This window comes from Ursus arctos, unplaced genomic scaffold (assembly GCF_023065955.2).
Source record: "Ursus arctos isolate Adak ecotype North America unplaced genomic scaffold, UrsArc2.0 scaffold_11, whole genome shotgun sequence".
NCBI classification, from domain to species: Eukaryota; Metazoa; Chordata; class Mammalia; order Carnivora; family Ursidae; genus Ursus; species Ursus arctos.
Window position 1 is genome coordinate 33,265,457 of NW_026622775.1, and position 24,474 is coordinate 33,289,930.

Sequence of the window (24,474 nt, forward strand, 5' to 3'; positions counted from 1 at the left end):
TCTGTCATTCCCTGAAAAGTTTTCTCTTGTCTTTATCCCTTTGAGACTTCATATCTGCTTTCTGTCACTAGCTATAATTTCATGTAAGTGGAATCATAGTATGTAGTCTTTCTGTGTTTGGCTTCTTTTGCTTAGTATAATGCTTTGCTTTTTTTTTTTTTTTTTGTATAATGCTTTTGAAACTCATTGATGTTTTTGCATGTCTCAGTAGTTCCTTTTTATTGCTGAGTTCATTGTTTAGAGGCATGCTGAAACTTTGATTTCTGAAGTTGTATTTATATTCTGATAAAATGTGTCTTAAAATTTTTCTGCAGCAAACTGACCGAGCAAATAGATTTGAGTATTTATTAAAGCAGACAGAGCTGTTTGCACATTTCATCCAGCCTGCTGCTCAGAAGACTCCAACTTCACCTTTGAAGATGAAACCAGGGCGCCCACGAATAAAAAAGGATGAGAAACAAAACTTGTTATCAGTTGGCGAGTGAGTAATAGTTCATACTTCATAGTTGAAACATTTATTTTCGATAATCTTCATTAGAAGCATAAAATCACTTCATTAAAAAAACTGTTTAGGGCTGTTATTTATTTGGTCCCAGTTGGCTTGACAGTATGTAGCCATACGTGTATAAATGAGAATAATGTGTAATGCCTTAGCTTTTATGGCATTATACTGTTAGGGAATTCAGATGTTATCCTTTCCTTGGAGAGGAAACAAATGCAGATGTTAAGCAGCCTACTTAAACATCCCACAGAATTAATTAGAATAATCCAAGCTTGACTTTAGGTCTGATTTGGGGTATGCTGTAGGCATAAACCACATACATGCATCAAGGAGATTGCTTTTATCTGAAGTCTCTGCTTGTGTATGGAATGTTGTGATTTATGTCATAGCAGTTTAAAGTTTTTATTACTTAGTTGTCCTTCTGCAAATTGAAGTGTCAGGTTGTATGTTGCCCTTGGGTGGTTGTTTAAAATGTGTAAAATAACTCTACACGTTCAGTTTATAAATACTTTCTTGGAATTTTTGTGCTGGTTGGGTAATTAAGATATTTAATTAGTTATAACTGATAGATTTGGTATTAATAGCTTTAGGGTAATCTCAGTTCCCTGGAATGACCATGTAATTCCCAAAGTGAAAAATGAAAAATAATCTAATTAAATCCACTAGGTTATTTAAAAGAGGAAATTACAAGCTCTCAACATTGTTTAATTTACTATGCAGTTTACAGAAACGTGGACACATGAGCTGTACCTTGAAGGGATTTTCATCAGAAAGCATAAGCATACCTTAATCTTTTTTTTTAAGATTTTATTTGTCAGAGAGCGCACAAGCAGGAGGAGCCGACAGGCAGAGGGAGAAGCAGACTCCCTGCTGAGCAGGGAGCCCCACGTGGGGCTCTATCCCAGGACCCTGGGATCATGACCTGAGCTGAAGGCAGACGCTTAATCAACTGAGCCACCCAGGCTCTGTTAATTTTATATGGGGTATTTTATACCTTAATTTTATATGGGGTATTCTACTCATCTAATGTATCTTACACATTATGCATTGTGTATAACCAGAGTGCTTTTAATACTTACGAAACTTCCTAAGAGACATTTGTACTTCAGATGTATTTAAATTGTTTAGACTTGAGAAGTTTGCATGTGGCTATTTTTTTTTTTATTTAAAAATTTTAAAAATTTTTTTCAGAGAGAGTATGACCTGAGTCAAAAATCAAGAGTTGGCTAAGCCATCGAGGCACCCCTTGCAGCTGTTTAAACGGCATCAGGTCTCATGCTCTGGAAATGCCAAGTACTGTAATGGATATTTTTATGATGTAGGTAGTTAATAGGATGTCATGAAAAGAAACACTTTTACTAAGATTATATAAGATAAAGATATTCTGTAGTAAATATATAATCGTTCAGCTTGGTCTTACTGGTGTTATTGGGGAGAGGGAGTCTTGATTAACAGATTTCTTCTCTATCCTTCAAGCCATTAGCTTATGCAAAGTAATTAGGGTGATGGTACTGTCCTTAAGTATAAGGACATAAATGTTTTTCTCTTCATTCCATCATTTACTGAATGTAAATTCAGCGAATCCTCAGTTTTAAGTAATAAGCATATTCCAGCCTTTATCTTCAGCTTTATAATAATCAACCGTCTTGATAATAGACTGAGATTTTATTTAAAAAAAAAAGTTGAAGTTCTTTGCTAGTTTGTGGAGAATAAATTAGGATTGAGGGTGCATCTTTGTACTAAGTTTCATATGGTTAGAATGCAGAGAAGTATGAGAAATAACATACTAAGACATTCTAAATTGAAGCATTTAAAACAAGCAAGAATATTCTTGCATATGTTTACTGTCTTGGTCTGAGTTTCAGAGGAATGCTTTGAGAGGACTGATCATCCTCTTCCATCAAACATGTAGTTTTGGTAGAATTCAAGCTATAAATTAGATTTACTGTTTTCTAATTTAAATGAAAATATTTGTTGAAAGTATGAAGGTACAAAATTGGAAGCTTCAGAATTGGAGAGTAAGTACTTCTTACTAACCTGAGGCCTTTTAGAGATTAAGAAGTTCGGCAATATTAAAACTGCAGAAAATTAGTTTTTAACGGGATGTATCCCAGCATCTCTTGGGATGTAGAATCTGAGCATTTCTAAAAAGCTTTGAGTAATTCTGATAAATCTCTGGCTAAGAGTCACTGCTTAAGCCCTATGTCTCTCTTCTGCGTAGTCTGCAGCTTTTGGTGAAAGCTGTAGTTTTTACTTATTTAAAAACATAATATATTTATTCTTAATAGAAGCGTGGTTGACACACAATGTTACATTAGTTTCAGGTGTACAACAGTGATTCCACAGCTCTATACATTATGTTATATGCTTATCACAGTGAAAGTTGGTTTTGTTTAAAAATTTTTGAGTGTAGTTGACTTACAGTGTTACAGTAGTTTTAGATGTACATTTTAGTGTGATTGTACAAGTTTATGTATTATACTGTGTTCATCACAGCATATAGCTACCATCTGTTCTATTACATTGCTATTACAGCATTATCGATTGTATTCCTATGCTCTGCTTTTTATTCCTGTGACTTACTCATTCCATAACTGGAGGCTTTTATGTCCCTCTCCCATTATTCACTCATTGCCCACTGCCCCACCCTTCTCCCCTCTAGTAGCCATCAGTTCTCTGTGTTTGTAGTTCTGGTTCTGCTTTTTGTTTATTATTTATTTGTTTATTTATTTAAGATTTCATATATGAGTGAAATCCTATGATATTTGTCGTTCTCAGTGTGACTTACTTCACTTTGCATAATTTATTCTGGGTCCATCTATGTGGTCTCCAAGGGCATAATCCTATCCTTTTGAAAGTTGTACTTCTTAAGGGTTGCCTAGGTGGCACAGTGGGTTGAGTGACTCTTGGATTTCAGCTCAGGTGGTGATCTCCAGGTTTTTAGATCGAGCCCTGCATTGGGCTCTGAGCTCAGCATGGAGTCTGCTTAAGTTTTTCTCTCCCTCTCCCTTTGCCCCTACCCCTTGTGCTTGCTGTCTGCTAAAAAACAAAAACAAAAAACACATGGTTTTTAAAATGTGATTTCTGGTACTATTTTCTGGCAAAAATACTTAAAAAGGTAACTTTAAATTAGAGATTATGAGATTTTTCTGACTGTGTAGTTCCTTGAAATGAGATTATTCCATTATCTCAGATCTTACTCTATTTTAACAATTTTATGTGTATCTTAGAAAGCCATGTAAAACATTTCAGGTTTAAGTTTACTAATAATTTGTGCTGTTCCACTTCTCTAGAGAAGCCTTAATTTAAGTGCCTATTAAAAATGTGGAATCTTGGTCAGCCACTTGACTATTATGTTGAAATAGTAGCTGGTAGTTAAAGCTTGAAAGTGCTAATCAATTGATTTTATCTTGAACTTGACAGCTATCGACATCGTAGAACAGAGCAAGAGGAAGATGAAGAACTATTAACAGAAAGCTCTAAAGCAACCAATGTTTGCACTCGATTTGAAGATTCTCCATCATGTATGTTATATACATATTTATAACTATTTGATTTTTTAAAAATCCCCTTTTGAGACATCCTTTGGTTAAAGTTTTGGATTTGTTTTGGCTGTAATTTAAAAAGGGAATTTTTAGTAATCTTTTGAAATTGATTGTGAAATCAGATTTTTTTAATGGAAATGGTAGTATAGTAGTGTGATAGTGGTGCTGTATTTCAAAGGGGCATAAAATGCCATTATGTTTATTGTTGCCTGAATGTATATGTAAAACTAGGAATGGTTTTTACCTTTATTTGTCCCAGATAAGAAAACTTAATGTGTAAAAAAAAAAGAAAAAAGTACTTCATGAAGACTTTTGTTAACTGGTGTCAGGATTTTGTATTAGTTTGTTTTAAATTTTTTTCTGAAACATTTATTATTATTGGTTTTCTAAAAGGAAACCCGGTTAACCAGGTTTTTAAGTTTTACTTCAATATAATCTTGATAGTCTGGTGGCACATTTGTCTTTACTGCAGCCTAGCATTTTTTTTTTTTTTGATCTCCTTCCTCTCTTTCTTTTTTTTTTCTCCCTCTTACTTGATAATTGGTTTGTGTGATCGTAGTGGTTGTGAACGACAAAAATTTAGCAAGATCAATATAGGACATACAATTTGGACTTGTTATTTAATTAACTATAACTAACTCTTAAGTTGAACTTCAGGCAAGATGGTATCTGGTTAGAAATTCAGCAATCTGTTTAAAGTATGTATCTTCAAATTTTTTTTGGCTGTGGAATACCGAGTTTCCATTTTGTTCATGAAGTTAGAGACTAGAGCCAGATATATGGTACAAAGGGGGAAGGAAATTTGAATTGTTTGAATTATCTTTTTCTCACATTCCTACATTGGAACTAGTTTTCCCAGTATTTGGTTAGCTTTTCATCTTAAAGCAGTGTTTTTTGAAAGGTGATAGGGTAAGATGTGCATGTTAAAAAGATCTGGTGATTGTGATGTATATACTTAGTAATTATTCTGGTGCGGGAAATGTGTAGTAAACCCCAAAAGAGATACTGTCTCTCTTTACAGGACCTGTTGAAAAGTAACTTAGAAAAGGTAAAGGGAAAACAATCTCTATACATCCTGTCTTATTTCCCCTTTGTTAGGAGGAAGACTAAATCCCCAGAGAATGTCTATTTGGGTTACCATGGAGGGTGGAAACACTTGGTTTAGAAACACTTGCGGGGTACCTGGGTGGCTCATTCAGTTAAGTGTCTGCCTTTGGCTCAGGTCGTGATCCTAGTGTCCTGGGGTCAAGCCCCACGTCTGGCTCCCTGCTCAGCGGGGAGTCTTCTTCTCCCTCTCCCTCTCCCTCTGCCCTTTTCTTGCTCTCATTCTGTCTCTCAAATAAATAAAGTCTTAAAAAGAAACTTGTGATAACATTAAAAAAGAATATAAAGAGGTGAGAGAGTCCCTAGGACCAGTATATGGGTAACAGGAACTGAGTGATTGGGGTAGGCACTCTGATGCTTTACAATCACGGGTTTGGTTTTTTTTTTCCCCCTCGCTTGGTTATTGTCCCTATCCATTCACTCCTCTGCTCCAGATCACGGCAGCTATCTCTAATGACTTGAAATTGAAGACAGAAAAGTCAGAGTAAACCTATGTAGGTCCAAGTTAAAACACTGAGTATCAAATGAAGGGGACTGCCTTTCTGTATTTCTTGTGTCTTTAAAACATGCATTGTGTTTTTTCTTTTATTCTTAGATGTAAAGTGGGGTAAACTGAGGGATTATCAGGTCCGAGGATTAAATTGGCTCATTTCTTTGTATGAGAATGGCATCAATGGTATCCTTGCAGATGAAATGGTATGTGTTTAGTAGTTTTTTAGAAGGCCATATTTTGTCATTTAAAGTACTTTTGTACCATGAAATTTATAAAAGTTAAGATAGTGTAACATAATTTTTGTTGATTACAATCCAGAACTGTTAGCAAACTAATCTCTGTCAAACTTGGTTTAGTCACATAAGCAGAATCTATACTTCATTTGTGAGGAATTATTATTTATGAAAGTGTAATCAACTTAAAAGTAATACATTTTAGGAAACATATTTTTGGTAGACTCTTGTAATATACTGTTTTGGCCATTTCCGTCCACTTTTATAAAACACAAGTGGGATTAATTGATTTATTATCAGTGATAATCTTCTCAAGGGTGGCAGCTTGTACAGTTCTGCCTCAAAACATTTATTTCTTGTTTACTACTTAATAGATATGTAGTGAATATTCCAAATTTCCATATAGCTGTAGTGTTAAAACATGTAATTGCTTGAAGAAAGTATGGAGTCAAAAGAAATGGGTCTTAATTCTAGCCCTGCTGCGTGACTTCGGAAAAGTCACTTAAACTTCTGGACCTTATGGGTATGGTTAGTAGTACCTATTTATAGACTTGTGAAGATTAAAAACGTAACACAGCTCAAATCGAAACATATCAAGTTTTTGCCCTTTGTTAGCTATCATAGACACACAGGTTTTCTTTTAAATGTTTTTATGTGTCAGGAAATAAAGATATGGGTGTCTGTTTTGTTTTAATTTTCATTGCTTTGTGGTTATTCTTTCAGGGCCTGGGAAAGACTCTTCAAACAATTTCTCTTCTTGGGTACATGAAACACTATAGAAACATTCCTGGTCCTCATATGGTTTTGGTTCCTAAGTCTACATTACACAACTGGATGAGTGAATTCAAGAGATGGGTACCAACACTTAGATCCGTTTGTTTGATAGGAGATAAGGAACAAAGAGTAAGCTTTTCATGTTTCATTACTTTTTTGATATTTAAACAATTTGAATTTAGGTTTTGGGGATAACGAGAGGAGGGATAAAAGTGAAGGAGTCCAGTAATAAACTTGGTCTTCACAAGTATTAGTAACTTGCAAATGTAATATTGTCTTGGTAATGAAGAATCCTACTGGAGAAAAGAGTTGTATATTGTAGGATACCATATGAGTATAGTTTAGTTTGTTTCTTTTACTTTGGGATTGGTTATATAAAGTCAAAGGGTGTGTTCTCATTCTAGAAGCAACATTCTTGTTTTTAAAAGAAGTTTTGACTGTGCGAATTGGTTGGAAATGTGAGGAGCCAGATTTTTTTTTTTTAGATTGATTTACATAATAGTAATTAATAGTCATAATTTTTAAAGATGGACTGGGTCACAGTATTTTGGTGAGTTGGTATGGTATTTATTGAAGTAAGTTCAAATGTTGGTCAGTTGACATTTTCTGGAAGGATTAATGGAACTGATACTATTGAAGATACAAAGTTCAGATTTTAAAGTTTACTATATCAAAGAATAATGTACTTAAATTTGTTTTCTCTTCATTCAGCTCTCATTGCTTTTCTCCTTTTATAGATAACAGCGTATTTTAAGTTACCAAGTTGCTTTTTATGTTTTGGAGCCCAATTCAAACCACTTTTTGCTTTAGTTCTTTACTTGTGTAATAAGAGTAATAATAAAAAAGTTTATTAGATCTGTAAACATGAAAGGAATGAAAATGCTTACTGCAAACCATCCTTGAGTCTTCACTCTATGGCAGAAACTGCCCTCTCTTTCTAAACCCGTTTCCTTAGAATTTCAGCACCTGGTGGAAATGAAGAGAAGACATTTAAGAGTTAGTTTGTCGAATTTTGCACTGATCAGTTTTGTCAGTTATATTTTGTTAAATGGCTGGGACACTTAGAAATGATTCTGAGCTAGTTTGAGCTGGTTCTAGATGCCTACGTACTATAAATAACTATCCCTTTTTATTATTTTCCACCCTCTTTTATGTATTAGATTACTTGTCATCAATATGTTTAATGTGTAGTTAATTTCCACATGATGTGATTTTTTTCTCTTGCTACCTACACAGGCTGCTTTTGTCAGAGATGTTTTATTACCAGGAGAATGGGATGTATGTGTAACATCTTATGAAATGCTTATAAAAGAGAAGTCTGTTTTCAAAAAATTTAATTGGAGGTACTTAGTTATAGATGAAGCTCACAGGATCAAAAATGAAAAATCCAAGGTAATTTGGTATTTGGAAGCGAAAATCATTTGTGCCTTCATTTAGAATTTGATCAGTATGTAGAATATTCTAATGATGAATTTGATTCTTCTAGTTGTCAGAAATAGTGAGGGAATTCAAGACTACAAATCGACTATTATTAACTGGAACACCTCTTCAAAACAACTTGCATGAGCTCTGGTCACTTCTTAATTTTTTGTTGCCAGATGTCTTTAATTCAGCAGACGTAAGTATGTCTTACCGTTTTCTGGTTGTAATATTAATGTTTTTGTTTAATGCTATACATTTTTGTAATAAAATTGGCCTTTCAGCACTGCTTGAGATAATTGGTAATTTTTCGCTTTTATGTAGCCTGGTGTAACCTATAAGTTTTTTATGCATCCTGAGAGTTTACTTTTGTGCCTTTTGATTTCAGTATCATTTTATAAATCAGTTGTTTTCTCTCTCTGGAATGTCATGGATTCATTCACATTCTAAATAGGTAGTCACATTGGCCTGAATTTCAGCGGCTGTAGATGGACTGCTTGTGTCCTTAAGGTGCTGCTCAGGTTATTTCCCAAGGAAATTTGTAAACTTCACATAGCCTGTTTCCCCAGGATGGTCTTCAAATTTGGTAAAATCTGTCTAGCCATCATTTTATATGGTCTAACAAACAGAATCTAATCTTTACCTTTTAATAGATATTCACACTGATAGAAGTGGTTAAATAGATATTCAAACTGTTGGTTGTACCTAAGAACATAGTATGTATATTAAGAGTCTGCTATTGGTAATTACAATTTTTTGCTGACCCAGAGTTCATTTTTGAACTTTGCTTCCATGGGTGGAGAGAGAGAGAAAGAGCCTGCGCATGTGTGTGGCTTTTGAAGAGCTCAGTGAGCTACGAAAGGGCTAATTTTGGGTGGTTGTGTTAAGGATCATTATAAAAGAATAGAGAAATTTGTGTTCTTGGAAGACATTTAATCAATCTCAGGAAAATACTTTAGTTCTGCTTTTGTGTATTTTGATGTTTTTGTTTTAGAGATGTCTTACTGCATTGACACTTTAATTTGTTTACTAATCTGTGAAAGTTTTTTGTAGTTAACATAATTAATTCTAAGATTATGTTTACTAACAAAGCACAGATATATACCAGATGTGCTGAAGAGGGAAGAATATGGAGGTTATCCTTGTTTGGATCCTACCTAAATACTAATGAAATGCCGGTAGTTTAGTAAGTTTAAATAAAATTGACACTGCTCTGGAAACTTTGTGTTTAAGTAATCTGAGTAGCCTTGGAGAACAAACTAAAGTGATTTTAATTTTTCAGCTTTTCTAAAGATATATTTTTCAAGAATATTAATTCTCTAATTCTGTAGAACTTCCTTTCCAACTCTTGTTTATCATTGTGGAACTTGTCATCTTGATGTTTTTAATCTTATTCTCAAGGTAGTTCTAAAATGAATTGTTAACAATGACACATGAAAAATATGGGATTGAACCAAATGTTTTTTGCAGTTCATAGCTCAAATACTAAACTAATTCTAGAATTCATTGTTATGTCTAGCATAAATAGGGTATTTATGGTTAATGCTTGTAGTTAATATTTCTGATCTTAATTTATTTTTTGTTTTTTTAATCTAGGACTTTGATTCATGGTTTGATACAAACAATTGCCTTGGGGATCAAAAATTAGTTGAGAGGCTTCATATGGTAAGTGTTTCGGAATAAGGTTAAAGCATATTTCCAGTGGGAAAAATGATAGAGGTTTAAATTAGTGGATTATTTTTCTGTTAACAAAAAAACATATTGACTAGAATTAGATCTATTTGAATCCTGTCACTTAACTGTTTAATCTTATTCTGGGGGCTGGGGGGTTGTGACGTGTGCTTTTAGTATTAGAACCTAGGATGAAATCCTAACTTAATGAGTGGAAAAAGTAATCCAAATCTAAGAGATTTGGTTCTTAGAGGCTAAAGGGGTCCATCATTTGTTCTTAAATTCTGTGTATAAGCAACTGATAGTGCATTGCAAGCTGTGTTGTTTTTGCTTTGATAAATAGCTTTTTTACTTCTTATGAAGATTGACAAGTGACAGTTGGTAGGTAGATAAATTTCTCAAACAGAACCCAGAATATGATACCCTGACTAGCAGAATAAAGCCAGACCATGTAAGTGTGGCCTGTAAGGCCTTTCATGACCTAATGCAAGGGTTCTTGACTTGTATTGACATTTCAGTCTAGATAATTTTGAGGGGCACTGGGAAGGTGGTTTTTCTGTTTAATAGCATTCTTGACACCTGTACCCACTACATGCCAGTAATATGTCCCCATTTGTGACAACCAAGCATGTTGCTGGGCATTGCAAGTGTCCCCTGGGGGGGGGGGGTCAGTCTCCTCCCTAACCCCCATGATTTAACTTTCTGACATTCTCTAACTTCTGTTTCACTTCTTCTGTCAATTTAATTTGTTAGAATTTCTCACCCCACTATCAGTTTTCTGTAAACATTGTGCTAATTTCAGTCTCTTTGTCTTCGCAAATCCTTTCTGCCACATCTTGTACTCCCTTTCTTGCTCTTCACTGCTAACCTAGTCCAGCTCTCAGTGGTAATGTCACCTTTTCCATGAATATTCTGGATGAAGCCAGCCTAGAAGCTTCTTTGTATCCCATCTTTAATAATCATGGCATTCTAACATAGGACTTTGCGCTGAGTGTTGAAATGTTTAATTTACATGTTTTTTCCTGCTGCATTGTAAACACAAAAGAGGAAACACGTATCTGTATCTCTAGCACAATGCCTTGTTCATAGTGGGTATTTGAATAGGGGAAAAATTAAGTTTATGAAAGTTTAAATACTTGTTTCTATATAAATTAATTAGACTTTAAAATTCTCATGTACTGAAATTTTAGTATGTTAAATATTTGAAGGTGATAATCCCTTAGACATTTTTGTTTCAAATTAGATAGCATTTAGCATTGAATGCATGTAAGCATTTAGAGTATGGAGTGTATATGTAGACTTTGCTTTAATAAATAGGTACATGTATGTAAAGCAGACTCAATCCACATAACAATCACCCACTTTTGGCATTGCTGTTTATTTTGTTCAGACAGTAGTATGAAAATGCTTATCAGATCGGGAGAAGAGGTCTGGTCGCTCCCTTTCTGTACTCTGTCTTGAAATCCCCACCTTAACTCCTGTGGTCTCATGATAGAAGAGGAAATTCAGAATCAGTATAGGTATACTTAGGAATGAGATCATTTTTACTTAATGTATCAGTTATCTATTATTGCAAAATATTCCCTTCTCCCACCAAAAAACCCTTAATAGTATCTGTTTTAGTAATCCTAGAGTTTATGGGTTGGCTGAGTGGTTCCTTTGCTGGTTTTACCTGGATTTATCCAGCTGCATTTACCTGGACAATTCTGGAAGAGGGCCAGGTGGCTGAAGGTCTTAGTAAAATATCTGGCAGTGGCTGCTGATTGTTGGCGAAGATTATTTATACTAGCTTTCTTACATGATGACATTAGAGAAGTGTTGCTGATTATTTTTCTCACCAGTTTTTAATTTCTGTGTTATCGTATTTTTGTAAGCTAGTGTAAATAGAACATAGGAAGATACAAATAAAGAATCTTTAGTTTTGTAGATACTTTGAAATTTTATAAGAATGAACTACATACAACATGGATAGGTTTTACAAATGTGTTGAATAAAAGAAACGAGATAAAATGGGTATATACTATATAATTCTATGTATGTAAAGAAAATAACAGGCAAAACTAATCTACGACGTTAAAACGTAAGAGGGGATAGTGACTGGGAACGTTGCAAGAAGGGTTTCTGCAGTATTCTATTTTTATTTAGGTGATAGTTGATTACATGGGTATGTTTACTTGATTGAAATTTATTGAACTGTGTAGTCCTGATTTGTATAATTTATGCCCTACTTCCATAAGAAAAGGGTAGTAAAATTTTTATTGTTTTTATTTTAATTTCAGTATAGTTACCATACAGTGTTATATCAATTTCAGGTGTACAATGCAGTGATTCAACAATTCCATACATCACCCTGTGCTCATCACAAGTGCACTCCTTAATCCCCATCACCTATTTCATCCATTCCCCCCACCCACCAAAAAGGTAGTAAATTTAAAAACTAACCCTAAAAACATTTTAATGTGGACCTAGCTCTAAGTACTGTTGGACCATCTACATGAAAGTACAGTAGAACACCCCAACCCCTTGGCTCCTTGTCTGCAGGTGATACATTCCAAGATTACCAGTGGGTGCCTGAAACCATGGATAATACCGAACTCTGTATACGCTCTTTTTTCTTATACATAATATCTGTGATAGTTTAATTTATAAATTAGGCAAGATAAGACAGCAATAATTAAAAAACAGAATGATTATAATATTTTATAACAAGTTATATACATATATATAAATATAAAACATAAACTTATAAGTTAAATATGTTATATAAACATATATACTTCATAAGTTACATAAATATATATAGTTATATTTCTCAAAATACCTTATTGTACTCCCCCTTCCTCTTGTGATGATGCGTGAGATGATAAAATGCCTACATGATGAGATGAAGTGAGGTGAATGACGTAGGCATTGTGATGCAGTGTTTGTCTACTCTTGACCTTATGTTACATTGGGAGGAGGATCATCTGCTTCTGGACTGTAGTTGACGTGGGTAACTGAATCCATAGGTAAGGGAGGATGGTAACTAGTTTTAAATCTGAAAGTCAGTGAATGTTGAAAGCATCAAAACTTACTGTTTTTGGTGTCTTATGATGGTATAGCAAGTGTATATTCATTACATGTATTGAATAAGTAATGATCTTGTATTACCCTTCAGGAACTCAGTAATAACAAATTATATTGGAAGGGAGAAATTAAAAAAATAGATAAATTTCCATATATTTAATAAACAATTTTGAGATCCTGAAATAATTATAGATAAGATCATTTCCGTTTCTTTTTGATCTTTAAGGTTTTGCGTCCATTTCTCCTTCGTCGAATTAAAGCTGATGTTGAAAAGAGTTTGCCTCCAAAGAAGGAAGTTAAAATCTATGTGGGTCTCAGCAAAATGCAAAGGGAATGGTATGTGTTCTTAGACATTTTAAAATCACTGTTGGTTCTTCACTAACTTTGATTTGTATTTTGTTTTCCTAATTGTGTCTACAAAGAATAATTGTTTGCTCTGTTGAGCTCAACCTGAAGAGTTTTCTGGTCATGTAATTTAGGACTTGCTTATTAAATTTATAATACCAAGTCTTAAAACTTTTATCTTACAATCAGGATGGGAAGCTTATGAATCCAAGGATTAAAGTTGGCATTTAATTAAACAGGGATACATATATAAACCCCTCTACTTACGTTTTTTTAAGGAGAAACTGGTGGCACAGATGCAGACATATAGTTATCTTGGTGGTTCATAAATGCTGAATTGTGGATTAGCGCTAATATGATGAAGTTGGAGATTGTAAAGATATGAGAAAATTTCTTTTAGTCCATGAAGAGGCTGTTACATATATTTAATTTAAAAGACTCCATTCTGAGTGAATGTTTTATTTTAGGCGGGATTCCTTTTGTGAATTTATGGTGGCAATACAAGGTAGCTATTTTTAAACACGTCTGTAGGGAATTATAAAAATATTGAAAATCTTATAAGTTTCTTTTTTTTTTTTTTTGAAGGTTTTCTGGCTGTATGAAATCCAAAAGGCTAGAAACCACTAAGTATTAAATTTTTTTTTTTTTTTTTTTACAGATAGGTCATCCTGAATCAACAATGCAATGTGAAATGGCTGTAGAAAAAGATAATGTTACCTTAGCATATATTAACATATGTGTAGTGTTCAAAGGAGAGAAATAAATAGCTACCTTATTCTTTACTGGTTATACTACATTTCAAGTATATATTTAATTCCGTACTTAATATTGATAAGTATTTGCAAGGGGCTGGGGTTGTTGGTAAAAGGACAGAAAGGATAGATTTTAAAGAAATGGCATGTTATCTGGGAAAGAGGACTACTGTAGAAGGTAGTCCATCCTCAGTGTCCTTAAAACTTTTGGAAGGCTTTGATAAGGTAGCAGTTGTATGGCTCTAAAATAACAGAACTATGACATGAGTCGGTGTTAAGGGAAGAAAAATCTCTAAACATTGGTGAACTTCTGTCAGCCAGAATTGTATGGAAAGGTCTGCCTTGAATAATACTTTATGCCTCATAACTGGAGTTATGCATAGATTGCTTAGATTATTGAACTTACTTTGTTCAGAGGATTCAAGGTCTTGAAACTTTGGTATTTAGATATATTGCTTTTGCCTGCAGCATATTTACATTCTTTCTTTCTTTTTTTTAAAGATTTTATTTATTTGACAGAGATGGCAAGAGAGGGAACATAAGCAGGGGTAGTGGGAGAGGGAGAAGCAGGCTTCCCGCTGAGCAGGGAGCCCTTTGGGGGGGCTCAATCCCAGGACCCTGGGATCATGACCAGAGCTGAAGGCAGACTCTTAACCTAACTGAACCACCCATGTCCCCCCAGGATGTTCACATTCTTGATATGCATTCAGGGCTTTTTACAATCCATCCTTAGCTTGTGGCTATAGTTCTACTGCCCTCATATCACCCCCCCATATTTTATTTATATTTAAATCACATTGATTTCATTTTATTCTCAACATCATGCCTCACCCTGTCGTGATTCTTCCTTCATAGATCATCCTGTTCTCACCCAAATGCTACACTAGCCACATTGAATAGTAATTGAATAGTGACACTCTTCTTTGGAAAAGACTACAAATTAAATTATATTTTAAACTGTGTTTTGGGGTGCCTGGCTGGCTCAGTAGAGCATGTGACTCTTGATCCTGAGGTTGTTAAGTTCAAGCCGCATGTTGGGTGTAGAGATTACTTAAAAAACAAAAAACGAAAAAATCCTTAGGTCTTTTAAGTTTTGCTTAATTATTTAAAAATGTTCTGTCACCTGCTTTGTTTTAATTGATCCCAAGGAGACATACTATTTTGGACCTCAAGGCCCAAAGTGTTAAGTGTGAACATTAGAACAATGGGGGAAATAAAGAAAAACAAGGAAAGAGAAAGATATTATAATACATTGTAAACTCCTAACCACATCTTAGAAGTTGAGGGGTTCTTTGCAGGATTTTTGGGTTGAGGATAGGGTAGGGAATTAAGTATGGAAAGTAACAGGGACTGGTCAGAGCACATTTGAACCCTTTTCATATATTTTTCTTCTCAATAGGTATACTCGGATATTAATGAAGGATATAGATATATTAAACTCTGCAGGGAAGATGGACAAAATGAGGTTATTGAACATCCTGATGCAGTTGAGGAAATGCTGTAATCATCCATATCTCTTTGATGGAGCTGAACCTGGTCCACCTTACACAACAGATATGCATCTAGTTACCAACAGTGGCAAAATGGTGGTGTTAGACAAGCTGCTCCCTAAATTAAAAGAACAAGGTAAGTATGTTACTGGTAACAAATTGAGAAGTGATAAAAACTGTTTTAAAATTCTGATGTAAAACAAGGGACTGCTACAGTTTGAAATTACTAATCTGGCACTTTATAAAGTTGAAGTGTGAGGCATTTAAAAACTTCTACCTATTATTTGAGCTTCATTTCTCCCCCCAGTTTTAGGCTTCTAAATCTTAGTGATCAATAGTTACGGCAGTTACACTCCTGGATTTTGGGCGAGAGTTCTCATTTTATACATACTTTCCCACATATATCAGCTTTTTGTTATAAAGTGCCAAGAATGCTCTTTCCACACATACACAGTTCCCAGATGCTTTGGTAGACAGTGTTGTGTTCATAGTATTGTTTTTTAATTATTTATGTGGATTTTAAAATTATTTAAATGACAATAATGACTTAAATTTAAGTAATAAAGTTAAACAATAATAAATACGTGCATGGACCCAAAGCAATTTTGTTCATATCATGCTGACTTTTTATGTATGTAGTATGTATAGAGGTGTATTTAAAATACGTGAATGTAGAATGAATTTAGTGTGATGCAGCTTCAGTAATTACAGACTCGTTTCAAAACTTGTTTACATCTATACCGTACCTGCTTTCCTCTTCCCACATTAATTTGAAGCAAGTCCCAGACATCAAAGCTTTTTATACACTAATAATTCTGTAATGTGAAATAATACAGTCAGATTTCAAATTTTACCATTTGTGTTTCTCTTGCGTGTTTTGGTAAGAATGACTTTTGTACCAGTCGCCTCTAGGATATTGACTGTCAACCTTCTAAGAGTTATCAGTGAATTGGTTTACTTTTTTTCTTGCTCTTACACCTTTTTATGGAAATACATTTTCTAAAATCCTGGAGAGCTAAGTAGTGAAGGATTGAATTGGTGGAAAGGAATAGCAAGAACTTGGTAGAAATACTCAGATATTAATGAAAGCTATATTAAACTCTGCAAGGAAAATGGAGACTATTGAGCATCCTTAGGCATCTCGGGTACAAGAAGGTGAGACACCAGCAGATTATCAGTCTCAGCTTCCAAGACAAGATAATTTCATAATCTTTACTTTTTTTATAATTGCTTCTTGGTCTTCATGCATTCTGCTCTGAAGGCATTGCGCAGCTGGCTGAAGAAATGGAAGGGAGTTGAATAACTTGAATCATGGCATAAGTGAAAGATGACCATGTAGATGTGAGGCCACATTTATGTTATGGTCTTTCAGTCTGGAATTGGGTCTTCAGAACTGGAATGAGATGGGTTTTGGGTGTGTGTTGGAGGATGTTCAGGGCCATACACATGGGAGAATTGCAGTGGTGGGGAGGGGGGTGGAAAGTTATTTTTAAATGTATGTGGAATAAAAAGAATGATTCAGCCTACAGACAGACCCAGGCCAGAACAAATACCCTTTTCCGTTTACCTTAGTGTGTTGTACAGATACTGCCCTTTTCTGTTTTTGTCACTATGGGAAAGATGGGGAGAATGATTTGGATAAATAAATAAAGTTTTTTTCTTAAAACCAGCTAGGTAACTTGGAATTAAGGGGTAAATGGTTAGTCTTAGTTTTGATTAGCCTTAAATTTTTAAATACTTTTTTTTACTTTTGAAGCTTCTGAAAATGAGCTGTTCTATTTGCTAACAGGTTCACGAGTACTAATCTTCAGTCAGATGACAAGGGTATTGGATATTTTGGAAGATTATTGCATGTGGAGAAATTACGAGTACTGTAGATTGGATGGTCAGACACCCCATGATGAGAGACAAGTGAGTTTAATCCAGGAAGGGAAGGTAGAAAATTGTCAGATAAAATAATTTTCTGACATTTGTTTTATTTTATATCTATAGGAGTCCATCAATGCATACAATGAGCCAAACAGCACAAAGTTTGTTTTCATGTTAAGTACACGTGCTGGTGGTCTTGGCATTAATCTTGCTACTGCTGATGTAGTAATTTTGTATGATTCAGATTGGAATCCTCAAGTAGATCTCCAGGCTATGGTAAGAGATAACAGTAGATATATTCTTAATATTTTTTTGGAACTTAATATTTTCATAGAGCAAGTTAATGGTCTGCAAATGTCAGTGACTTAACCCAGTAAAATTTTTTCTCTGATGTAATAATTCAGAGAGGGTGTTTTCTAGGTAATCTCACATCTAAAGCAGGATATCTCTATCTCACAGCTTTGCCATATCTTAGGACCTTGGAATCTAGCTATATTCGTGTATGCTGATGGCAGAAGTGGGGATAGAGTTGAGGATTGCGTAGGAAATTTTTTATGGGTCAGACATGAAAGTGTCCCCACAATCATTGGCCAGCACTCAATCACATAGCATAACTGTGCAAGAGAGTTGGTAAATTATAGTATAGTTGTGAAAATTTATATATGATTTAGGTGGAAATGCAATTTGAATTTAAATCTAAGAAAAATAGGGGGCGCCTGGGTGGCACAGCGGTTAAGCGTCTGCCTTCGGCTCAGGGCGTGATCTTGGCGTTATGGGATCGAGCCCCACATCAGGCTCCTCTGCTATGAGCCTGCTTCTTCCTCTCCCACTCCCCCTACTTGTGTTCCCTCTCTCGCTGGCTGTCTCTATCTCTGTCAAATAAATAATAAAAATAAAAAAAAAAAATAAAAAAAATAGATTTAAAAAAAACTTTTATCATCCAACTTAATTATGATTTTGTCTGTCTTATTTGGAGACATGTGAATTTTATTTATTATTTACTTATTTTTAAGATTTTGTTAACGTGAGAGAGGGTGGGGGTGGGGGAGGAGCAGAGGGGAGAGGGACAAGCAGACTCCACACTTGGTGTGGAGTGGAGTCTGACGCAGGGGTTCGGTCTTAGGACCCTGAGGTCATGACCTGAGTGGAAATCAAGAGTTGGGCGCCCCTGGAGACATGTGAATTTTATATCAGTGTAACCTTGTAAAAGTAACCAGATAGTTTCTCATGGATTCAGCATCTGTTGTGTTTCATACCTCCTAAAAGTTTTTCTTGTGAGATAACCAATTAATTTGATTTGAAACGGAGATACTTTGAGAAACTAAGAGATACTAATCTAATACAAAATTCTTTTTAGAATAGTTTTGTTACATTAAAAACTTTAACACTTGAGAATATTTTAATTTTGCTTTTCAGTATACATAGTCAAATGTTATTTATGTAATTTTTAACTGTATTCAAAGTAACATGGTAATTTGCCTAGGACCGAGCACATAGAATTGGACAAACGAAGACCGTCAGAGTGTTCCGCTTTATAACTGATAACACTGTGGAAGAAAGAATAGTGGAACGTGCTGAGATGAAACTCAGACTGGATTCAATAGTCATTCAACAAGGTGAGCCTTAGAACTTTAAAAAATTTACCAAGTTGGATTAACAAATGTTTTTTTCCTAGATTTTTTAGGGGTTCTTGTTACTGAGCATCTATGGAATCAAGCTGGCAGCCTGAACGATATTTATATTCCAGAAAATAGTAAGCTTTAGTTTTAATAAGAGGATAGGTATGGGCTCAGGAAGGTTGAAGTTTGCATATTGGCTTTGCCAATTAGCAGTTCTTTTATACCATCCAAGTCTGTTTCCTCATCTGTTAAATGGGGAAAGAGAATTAAAGTTTAGTATTTTTAAGGATTACAGGGGAAAATGTATATAAAATACCCAGCATTCAGTGTGGTACATATTAAATAGAGCTGTGGTGAGTATAATTTACATGTACTAAAAAGCATTCTATTAATTATTCTGGTAAAATGAAGAAATAAAAATGAAACTCAAAGAATCTGATGTTATTTTTTTTTTTTAGTCTGCAGCTATTTTCTGAAGAGCCAACAGATGCCAGGCATTGTTCTTAGTGCTGAGAATACAATGGTGAAAGAAAGCAACAAGTGTTCTTATTCTCATGGAGTTTACAATTTAGTGAGAGGGAGACCCAGTATAAACATGTAAATAGGACTAGAGGGTGAGAGTGGGACTCCTCGATAACCTTGGGCTCATACTGGTTTCTTTCATTCTCAAATTTGCATTATAAGCATGCACTTCTTATCAGTCTATAAAGAGATAGATACACTGTTAATATTGTTCGCTGATGATTCCTGATTGTGTGACTTCATTTTGTTAACTGGCTTTTAATTTCCAGGTAAGTAAGGGAATGTTACGTTTCTTTCATATTCTATTAATGCCAACCATAGTGTTAGCCACATCTCTGAATTTGTGAAGACAATAAATGATGGCTTATTATTAGTTGTTTTTATTGATAATTACTTATTATCAAGTGCTTACTTTGTGCCAAGCCAGGTGCTAAATACTTCGCATCCATTATCTCCTTTAGTCTTCATGCCAGCTTGAGGTTGGCATGAGAAGTAGAGGCAAGTCACTTGTTTACTGTTCATGTAGCTAGGAAGTGAGTCATCTAAGACTAAGAACTATATTAACTTACTAGAGTGAAGTGTTTACTTAGGAAAGTCTCTGGAGCCTGCCAAACAGTAAGGTTTCTCATGGTAATGTAATGGCTAGTTCTTTTCCCCCTCAAATTCTTCATCCGTGTTTTTAGAAAAACATCTGCCTTCTAGTATTTTTAATTATTCTCATCTGTGAAACAGTTTTTAAAAAAAGAATGAAAATTAATTTATAATCAACTTAGAAAAGCTGTTTGAGTTTTTTTACTTAGTTTTTTGGTTTTGGGGGGCAAATTTTAGAGTGAAATTTTGTGCTAATAGCTTTGTAGGCATTAGTCAGATAGCAAGCCTTAGGTGTATACCGTTGTATTACTGTCTGCGAACTAAGGCATGTAATTTAAAATAATGAGAAATCATAGAACTGCTTTAAGTCTGAATCCCCCCCCCCCCCCGCCGTCCAATGGGAAGTAGTTTCAATAAGACTGAGGACATTTTGGTAGCAGTGAGATAGTTTTCAAACCAAAGAAACATTCTGAAGATAAATCCTAACTTTGAGAGTCATAGATGTTGGTGGATTCTGTTAGGGATCCAAAGCCATGATAACACAAATTTAAGATCCAAGAGAACAACTTGGGTCTTTATCCACTTATTCATTACAAGTTGGTTGGAATACAAAAATTGAAGTTTTATGTTAAGTATATGTGAATGGCCCTTTAGGGTAGAGATAATTCTTTATGGTATTTTGGTTTGTTTTGATTCCTCCATTTTTGAAAACAAATTACAGGGTTGGCCAGATTCCTATCAATTGAAGATCTTACTTTTCTTAGGTTGAATGTCTTCTATGATCAAAATAAGCTTTCAAGAGTTTCAGTTCTTAAGATTAGTAAATTTTCAGAAATTGATATATATTTCAGTCCTTAGCTAAAGCTTGGTAATATGAGGGTTTTTTTGTACTTCACCTTTTTTGTTTTGTTTTTTGTACTTCCTTAGATAAAGCTTGGTAATGTGAAGGTTTTTTTGTACTTCAGCTTTTTGTTTCATTTTGTTTTTTGTACTTCACTTTTCTAAGAAAAAGCTGATGGAGTATTAGTATTAATGTCTGTCTGCTTATCAGAAACTTCTTGTCTTTATAATCTCATCTGTTGATACTTTAAAAAATCTGAATTTTTATTTTCAAGTATCCCAACTTGCTATTATTCAGCCCATACAAGAATACATTTTATTGAGATGGTGTACAGTAGGCTTCATTATGTGTAATAGATTAACTTTAGAATATTTCAAAGCTTACAACTAAGAATCTGGCATTGTTTTATGTGAAAATGAAAATTATCAGAAGTAAATAAATAATTGATGCTTGAGGCAAAATACATGGTATTACATCTGACATTTAAAATTCCAAGTTTTCAGTAAAACACAGTTTGCTCGATTAACATTATACAACACTTTTTTTTTCCCCCCAGGAAGGCTTGTGGATCAGAATCTGAACAAAATTGGGAAAGATGAAATGCTTCAAATGATTAGACATGGGGCAACACATGTATTTGCTTCAAAAGAAAGTGAGATTACTGATGAGGATATTGATGGTATTTTGGAAAGAGGTGCAAAGAAGGTGAGGAATAGTTAAATGATAATGTTTTTAATATGTAAAATGTTTTAAATCAGAAGTGTTTGAGGAAATACTTGTTATGTGAACCAAAAAAAAGCAGCTTTTGTGTACTGCAAAGCCTAACTTACTTTAACTACAGTTCTCAAGTTTATTTATTTATTTTTTAATTCTCAATCTAATAAATTGTTTTTTTTCCCCATAGACTGCAGAGATGAATGAAAAGCTCTCCAAGATGGGTGAAAGCTCACTTAGAAACTTTACAATGGATACAGAGTCGAGTGTTTATAACTTTGAAGGAGAGGATTATAGAGAAAAGCAAAAGGTAATTTTAGAAAGACATTTTGGTTACTCGAAGACTTTATTTTACTTGAAACTTGGAATTTTAAGTGTTGGGTGTAATGCCTTGTAAATTTGTCTCAAAGCAGTCATTTCTGTAAACTCACATCTAAATTATTTTCATTTTTACATGTAGTGTCAGATTTTCAGTTGGTAAACTGAAATGTTTTCAGAATTTATGTAATGAGGCTTACTGTATACATTTGTAGTTGAAATATAGTGTGGGGTGATTATAATAATTTGGAATCTTTGAAAATTAAAATGAGTGGCAAAAAATTGTCATAACCTTACTAGATTTTTTTAAAAACAGAGTTGACTGGTAATAAAGGGGGAATGCTTCCTAATTTCTTAAGTAATATTTGTTAGTATGTAGAGAAATTAGAAAATACCTACAAGTTGGAAGAAAAAAAATAGTTTTACTCAACGTTTTTTTCTGTTAACATTTAGGGTTTTGTATAACCTCTGAATTTTTTCTAGGCTAAATACATACCTATATTTTCCTCCTAGTTTGGGTTATAGCATATATTCTGTAGGTTTCTCCCCCACACCTGCCACAGGATAGAATGTTTTCCATTTGGTCAAGAAATACTCAAGTATATCTATGCTATTCACTAGACACGGTCCTATGTATTAATTACATAGTTTTGAGCAAAGTAGCATAGTCTATCCTCGTAGAGCTTATAGTCCAGGATTTTATGAGTATCTTACTATTTACAAACAACAGTTGTAATGATGTACACAGTATGAGTTGCGTTCATCTAAGATTTGCGACTGTAAATAATTGAAGTTGGTGATATGAATTGTTTCCCATATGCTAGATTGCATTCACAGAGTGGATTGAACCACCTAAACGAGAAAGAAAGGCCAACTATGCTGTCGATGCCTATTTCAGGGAAGCTCTTCGTGTCAGTGAACCTAAAGCACCCAAGGTAAGTTGATAGAGCAATAAAATATCCACAAATACCAGAAATGTAGTAAATTTTTTTCTTATATGTATATATATTTTTAAGATTTTAATTTTTTAAAATACATTTGTCTATGAGAGAGGGAGAGAGAGCACACAAGCAGGGGGAGTGGCAGGCAGAAGGAGAAGCTGGCTCCCGCCTAAGCGAGGAGCCCTACGTGGAACTCGATCCCAGGATCCTGGGATCATGGCCTGAGTTGAAGGCAGACGCTTAGCGAACTGAGCCACCCAGGCGTCCCTTTTTTTGTTATATTCTTACAGTTAAATCAGATAGAGAATTAGAATCTTTTGTGGCTTCTTCCAGTGTATGTCTTTCACTTTCTGTTAAAAAGTTTTCTAAAAATTAGTTGTGAACCTGTGCATTTAAAGTTTGATTAATGTTCATTATTAATGGTAGATTCAGTTGCTTGGAGAATTGGCCATTATAGTTGATGGAAAAGGGAAGAATACAATTAATCAAAGCAAAACAATTTCTTTTTTATGGATGATATTGTTTTTCTCTCTAGGCTCCTCGACCTCCAAAACAACCTAATGTTCAGGATTTCCAGTTCTTTCCTCCACGTTTATTTGAATTACTGGAAAAAGAAATTCTCTATTACAGAAAAACTATTGGGTACAAGGTAATGGAAAGAACATTGCTCATAACTAATCTGGTTGGTTTTTAATTTAATAAATGGAGGATATATAAGTATTTTTTTCATGGTTGGATTAAAATGTGTAAAATATCATTTGGTTAAGAATTTAGTTCATCACATACTTTCTAAAATCTGATGGATGACATAAAAAAATATATTTTTTAGGTGCCTCGAAATCCTGACCTACCAAATGCAGCACAGGCACAAAAAGAAGAACAGCTTAAAATTGATGAAGCTGAACCCCTTAATGATGAAGAGTTAGAAGAAAAAGAGAAGCTTCTAACACAAGTATATAGAGTCTTTATTCAACATAAAATTTAGTAACCGTTACTTTTGTTAAGCTGCTGTGCTTAGGTCATGTTGGGGTATATAAAGAAGTACAAGTTTTTTCTTTCAAAAATGCAGTAACTGGAAATGATAAAGCATGAGCATATGGGTGCACACTACATTTTCGTTGTCACTAGTTGTTGAGGTAGTTGAGAAGAGTATGTATTTGCACCAGTCTTGGAGTGGATATCCTTTTGATTACCTTTCTTCCGATATTCATTTTCTTTTCCTTTGAATCTTCCACATTGGAACAGTATTAAGTTACTGTTCTCAATTACAAGTCTTATTTGGTACTCTTGTTTAACAACCTTTATGGTTTAATCAGGGTCTTTTAGAATCTGGCCTTAACCTATTTTTGAAGCTTCATTTTTCTTCCATTTTTCTGCTTGATACATCTTTGCTCTTTAGTCTTACGCTTATTGCTCTTTGAAAACTCCTGGTGATCCTTCAGAGTTCAGCAAAAATGTTACTTTTTCGTGCAGCATTCCTTACTCTCTCCCACTGAAATTTAATTGCTTGATTATGTAAACAGTATGTGATGTATTGCTAAAAATGCATGTCTAGATGTATGAAAAGTTACTACTTTAAAAGAACTTAAAACCTAGGAGTAATTGAAAATTTTCTGATACTTTAGAAATATTGGTAAGTGTAATAGCAATCTTATCCATGTTCAG

At 34.3% G+C, this 24,474-nt stretch overlaps 1 protein-coding gene across 2 annotated transcripts in view; it reads left to right on the plus strand.

Moving 5' to 3' along the window:
- Positions 1-24,474, plus strand: part of SMARCA5 (SWI/SNF related, matrix associated, actin dependent regulator of chromatin, subfamily a, member 5) — a 39,251-nt gene that overhangs the window by 9,248 nt on the left and 5,529 nt on the right. For both annotated transcript variants that reach the window (XM_026499413.4, XM_048212218.2), the window contains 17 exons: positions 315-481; positions 3,926-4,026; positions 5,747-5,847; positions 6,601-6,780; positions 7,888-8,043; positions 8,138-8,269; positions 9,667-9,735; positions 13,034-13,143; positions 15,304-15,530; positions 17,184-17,305; positions 17,387-17,539; positions 18,747-18,879; positions 21,393-21,541; positions 21,741-21,860; positions 22,693-22,803; positions 23,345-23,458; positions 23,639-23,761. In XM_026499413.4, the coding sequence (XP_026355198.1) occupies positions 315-481; positions 3,926-4,026; positions 5,747-5,847; positions 6,601-6,780; positions 7,888-8,043; positions 8,138-8,269; positions 9,667-9,735; positions 13,034-13,143; positions 15,304-15,530; positions 17,184-17,305; positions 17,387-17,539; positions 18,747-18,879; positions 21,393-21,541; positions 21,741-21,860; positions 22,693-22,803; positions 23,345-23,458; positions 23,639-23,761 (2,268 nt within the window). The remainder of the gene's footprint in view (positions 1-314; positions 482-3,925; positions 4,027-5,746; positions 5,848-6,600; positions 6,781-7,887; positions 8,044-8,137; positions 8,270-9,666; positions 9,736-13,033; positions 13,144-15,303; positions 15,531-17,183; positions 17,306-17,386; positions 17,540-18,746; positions 18,880-21,392; positions 21,542-21,740; positions 21,861-22,692; positions 22,804-23,344; positions 23,459-23,638; positions 23,762-24,474) is intronic.